Source organism: Loa loa (assembly GCF_000183805.2).
Source record: "Loa loa unplaced genomic scaffold supercont3.397, whole genome shotgun sequence".
Classification (NCBI taxonomy): Eukaryota; Metazoa; Nematoda; class Chromadorea; order Rhabditida; family Onchocercidae; genus Loa; species Loa loa.
The window spans coordinates 45,594-51,340 of record NW_018108577.1 but is presented as its reverse complement, the minus strand read 5'-3'; the positions used below and the strand labels follow the sequence as shown (position 1 = coordinate 51,340).

Genomic DNA, 5,747 nt, shown 5'->3' with positions numbered 1-5,747 from the left:
TAATAAACAAAGTGAGAATGGTTTTACAAATATTATAGAAAGGGTTATCGGTGAAGGTCAACCACACATTGTTGCATTATCATTTCTCTCTCTCTCTCTTCCTTTCCTCAACTAAACCTTTTCCTTTTTAACTATAAAACTTCAAAGTGATATTACCGCTTAACGGCTATTACGCAATTCTATCGACCAATTCAGTTCTTCATAAAAGTGTCATGGTTATCATTTTGAAAATGAATAAGGATATATATTACCGCTTTTATTTCTCCCTGACCTTTCATTTCTCCCTCTTCTACATTTCCTTTATTCTTTAACAATTTTTTGTAATTCATAATAATTAATAATAATAATAACAAAATAAAGGTAATGGGAATTTTATTATTATTATTATTATTATTATTATTATTATTATTATTATTATTATTATTATTATTATTATTATTATTATTATTATTATTATTAATATTATCATTAATTATTAATTGTTACTATTAATTACCATCAATTACTGTTATTACTAACTATTATTACTAACTATTATTACTACTATTATTATTATTACTACTATTATTATTACTATTACTATTAATTATTATTATCATGTTTCCTCTTACCATCATTGTCATCACTATTTCTTATTATTATTATTAAAATTGTCAAATATCATCAGCATCATCAACTGCCATCATTTCCTTATCATATTTTTTCCAGCACAGAGTATCCTATCAGTTTTTTCCTGTTACTTATTTCATTAGCATTTTTTCTTCTGCATTTTTTTGTTATTCTCATTTTTATTGAAATAAGTTATCATTGGAAATCTTATCAAATATATAAAATCATGCGAAAATTTTACAAAATCCAAACTCAAAGAATTTTGATGATATCAATTACTGAACGAATTTTTTTGTTTAAATTAAATTTAAAAAAAAATGTATAATTTATTATTTATTATTATTTCCAATCCTTTTTTCTCTACCCTCTTTTTCCAGCATTTAGAATTTCAACATTTTATTTTCATCAATGACTGGATAAATCTCTCTCTTCTTTCCTTCCTTTCTTTTTGTTTATTTTTCTTTTTTTCTGTAATTAATTAAGCATTCGTAGTTTAATGTAATCAAATATTCTTCTGTGGACAATTTTAATAAAAATGTCCATTTCGTGCCCCCACCATTCATTTGAATATAAATTAAAACAACTTCATAATTAGATTCATTCATATCTTAGTAATTTGCCATTTAACTAATTCATTATTTTCTTTATTAACTTGTGTGTGTGTGTGTGTGTGCGTGTGTGTGTATGTGTGTGTATGTATGTATGTATGTATGTATTATATTCACTAGATGTTGCTTAAAACTTTGAAATTTCCATTTAGCTTCACAATATTATCGAATTATGATGACATGTGTCCAAATTATTTTGCTGTCAATTCTAGTTTTTTTTTCTTTACCTTTTTAGATGGACATTTTAGGAAGAGAATTTTCCTTTTTTCTATTTTTTTTGCGTGAAAAATTGATGAAAATATTAAATTTGAAATTTAAATTCATTTTTATTGTAATTGAAATTGTCACAATTTGATGCCAACATGTTGATTGATAGGTTGAAAGATGATGACAATCATTAGAATCTAATTATTGCTGTAATTTAACTTTTTTTTCCCATTTATGCAATAAAATTTTGAATTTAAATTTTTTATCATTAGCATGATAAGAGATGAATAATATCAAGCTATTGCTGATCATTTTAAAATTTTAACCCAAAAGGAAAGACTGCAAAGAATAATATTAAGCTATTATTGACCATTTTAAAATTTTAACCTAAAAAGAAAGACTTTCACCTTTCACCTTTATCGAATTTCACCTTTATTATTTGAGCTAAAAATTAAAACTATTAGTTATTTAAAAATCATTTATCTCTCTCTCTCCTCTCTCTCTCTCTCTGTTCTTTACATTTACCGTATTCGTCGTTTCAGTATTATTAAAACTTGTCATAAATATGTTCAGCAGTAATATTTGATATCATTCATTCCTTATCATACTAATGATAACAAATCTGTTCCAAAATCTTAGTGAATAAATGAAAAGTACTAGATGAAAAATGACAGGAAGTTCTTTTTTTTCAGAAATTGTAATTTTAAAACCAATTATTATCATCACCATTACTACTACTACTACTACTGCTACTATTACTAAGAAAAGGAAGTGCAAAAATTTTCCGGAAAATTTCCCTTCATCCGTTTTTCTTTTCTGTTTGCAATCGGTTTTCTTTGTTATACTAAATTATATCCAAATATATTTACATGACAATATCTTAGCATATATTAATTTAATAACAAAAAATAAATGAAATTCATTTCCAGAAAATATCCAAAAATTTATTTCAAAAATTACCAAAATTTAAGATAATGAATTTTTTAGTATTACCTGAAGGATTTCTCACTCATTTACCATCATCAACCGTATCAGTTCATCGACGCTTACCACCATTACCAGTTGATTCATTATCAGCAGCAATTATCACCACCGCTACTACTGATACTACTGCGATCACTACTACTACTATTACTACTACTACATCTGCTGCTTCATTAGCTGGACATTACACTCAGACAATATCTCCAATGTCAGCAGATTTTTTTTCACCACCAACAACAATCATTTCTCATCCTGTTCAACCAATTGCTAAAGAAGATCATAGGTATGGAAATAATTATTAAAAAAAGGCTAAAGATTAAAGATTACAAAATAATTACAAAGAACAAAAAAACAAAAATATTTGCAAATATTTATAAAATATAGAAAATTATTAAACAATCACATGTATAAATCATTTATTAAAAAACGATTGGAAATTATTACAAGGAATAATTATTAACAAAAAAAAAAGAAAAAACACGGACACAGACAAGATGTATTTGCAAGTAATTGTTGATTATAGAAAATTTTTACATTTTTTTTTAGTATTTTATTGAAATTTATTGGAAATAGCTATTATTAAGCAAAAACAAATTGAGAATGCTCACTTTTTTTGATTTGTTTTTTTTTTTTTGAGGAAAAATAGTAAAATATATTCAATTTTAGATAACATATCGTTTTTTTTTTTTTTGAGAACGCTTAAGTACACGGTTATTACGTAGTTCTTCGACCTTTTTTTTAGCTAATTTTAATTATTAATATTCAAATTACAACCTTTTTATATTATAGAAATGATACGGTGAATTTTATGAAAGATAAAATTGGCGTATTATTTATGCAACCATAGCTTATCACGTGATTATGCTAATATAGCGTGTATTACGTAACTGGCAAAAAAAAAAAAGCTATCACTTTTTGAAACAAAATGTTACTGCACTTCCTATGTTAGATTAATATGAATATAAAGATAATGATTGGAATTTGACGAAAAAAAAAGGTAAAAAGAAAAGAAGAGAGGAAGATATGATTTTTTTATAATTATCATTTTATTTGGAAAATTAATTTAATAATACTTCTTTAATTTTGAAAATGAAAATTTAAGAAAAAAATAAAATGGAATTTCAATGTATCTGTTACTGTCGCCGATTTTCTTCAACCGTGACAGAAATTGAGGACCTCTTTAATTGATACTACCTTAAACATGGGTAATTAAACCTTTATTCCTATGAGTTGATTAATACAGAAACAAATTCAACAATCATAATATCAATATGAACAAAAGGGGAATCAATGCGCAAATGACGCCCGTTATCGTTTTCCCAACCGACCTGTTGGAACACGATTTGGTGCTCAGGATCTTCCTCCTCAAATTGGGCGGATTCTTGGATAGTTCTGAGGTCAATTCCGAGGTCAATTCTGAGATTACATCTGGGATCACAAGAATTATTATTATTCGAGAACACAAATATAGTGGACATACAATATTAGTTTACATTGCACAGTATATCTATACATACAATACATTATACCAATAGTATCAAAGCAATTATTGATTCACTACTTCTCGTCGCGATTTCAGCGACAGTTACAGTATTAATTCAGTAAGAAAAGAAAATAAGAATAATTTTTTTCAACAAATTTTATCAACTGACAAAAATTTCTTTTGCATATTTCAAAAAAAAATTTCAATAGCATATGTTAGCAAAACGATAAAAATATATGATTATTTTTTAGCTTGGAAATGGGAAATTTGCAAAAAATTAAAAATGAAATGGAATGAAATAATTCGATGGAAAAGAAAAATTATTTTTTCACTTTTTTTACCTTAGCAAAATATCGAAATATCAATAAATCAGTAAAATTCCCCCTTTTTTTCTCACTTCAGCAAAATATCAGTAAAATAAATTTTAGCTTTTTTGTTTTAGACGATAATCACTAACTTATGTATTCGAAAAAATAAAAAAAAAATTTCATAATACGCAAGAAATTCATTTAACGGATGAAAAGTTAGCTAATTGATTTTTTTTTCATGACGTAAATCAAACTTTCTGCTAATTGACTTTTAATGTAAACTATAAATTTCTAAAATTAACTTTGCTTAGATTTCTTTTTTGTTTTTTTTTTGAGAAAAATGGTATGAAATTAATGAATTTTAAATTATAACAAAATTTAAAAATTCAACAATAATTGAAAATGATCGATAATCGGTGATGTAATATGTTCACGTACGTTGGATGCAATATTTTCATCTTTATTTTTCCACACCTTTTCATATTACATGTAGTATTCCAACCCGACTTTACTACCTTGCATATCATAATTATTAGTGATAAGGATAGCATGCTTGCATAATGCATGTAATGTAAATATAGCATAGGTATACTAATATTTCGCACCATATTTTACGAAATACCATATTTATATGAAAAACATTTTGCGCATATAATTAATGAAATTAAAAGAAGTTTATCCGGGTAATTTACTTCTACAACAAAAATAAATAATTAATTATCAATGAATAATTATCAATAATATCAGTAAATGTTATATGTATATCATTCATATCAATAAATATGCGTTAATATCAATATACCATATTAATCAAATTAATTAAAATAAGTAATGTCATAACTAAATAATTATCAATCGTTTTTTTTCGATATGCTTCAAATTAGTTTGAATTAATTCCCACTATTACCACTATTATCATCAAATAATTTCATTACGATCATTTTTAGCATTTTATTTTTACTACATTGACATTTATTATCAGTAAATGATAATGAACTTCGTTATAGGAAAAATACGATAAATTTTTTGAAAAATACGATAAAATTACATTATTAGATCAATGAAGTCAAGATTCGTCATGCATGCGGTTCTTAATTAAATTAAATTAATTAACGATTAAAAAAAAATGTGTTTGCAATTGATGTATAGAAAGGGGAAATTATTCATTTATTAAAATTCGAATAAAAAAATTTCATGATGTTTCAGGATTTGCTTTGGTACAGATTCAGTGATGGGTAATTCAGTATTACTCTTTGAGGATAGCTATTATGAAGATAGTAATCTAAATGATAGTCAACTTCCTTCTCGAAAAGGTACATTACTTTTTGCAAGCATACTATAAGTAAAATATATTAATTTATCTTTTTAATTGACAAAATAAAACTAGGATAAACTCTTGTTAATTAGAATAATTAATGTCTCATTTAGAAATAATTATGTTTTCGTTATTAGCTCTTCTTTTTAGCCCTTTCACAGTTTGGTCAAGAAGATTCGTCAGGTGTATCAAGTTGTTGTACGACAGGTTTGGAGCAGTTTAATCCGACACAT

The 5,747-nt window shown here is 25.1% G+C and overlaps 1 protein-coding gene across 1 annotated transcript in view; it reads left to right on the top strand.

Annotated features, from left to right (window-relative positions):
* Positions 1–5,747, top strand: part of LOAG_18610 (hypothetical protein) — a gene marked incomplete at its 5' end in the record, with an annotated part of 14,434 nt that overhangs the window by 4,443 nt on the left and 4,244 nt on the right. Inside the window, 3 exons of the mRNA XM_020451273.1 lie at positions 2,412–2,691; positions 5,406–5,512; positions 5,665–5,721. Of these exons, the coding sequence (XP_020304960.1) occupies positions 2,412–2,691; positions 5,406–5,512; positions 5,665–5,721 (444 nt within the window). The remainder of the gene's footprint in view (positions 1–2,411; positions 2,692–5,405; positions 5,513–5,664; positions 5,722–5,747) is intronic.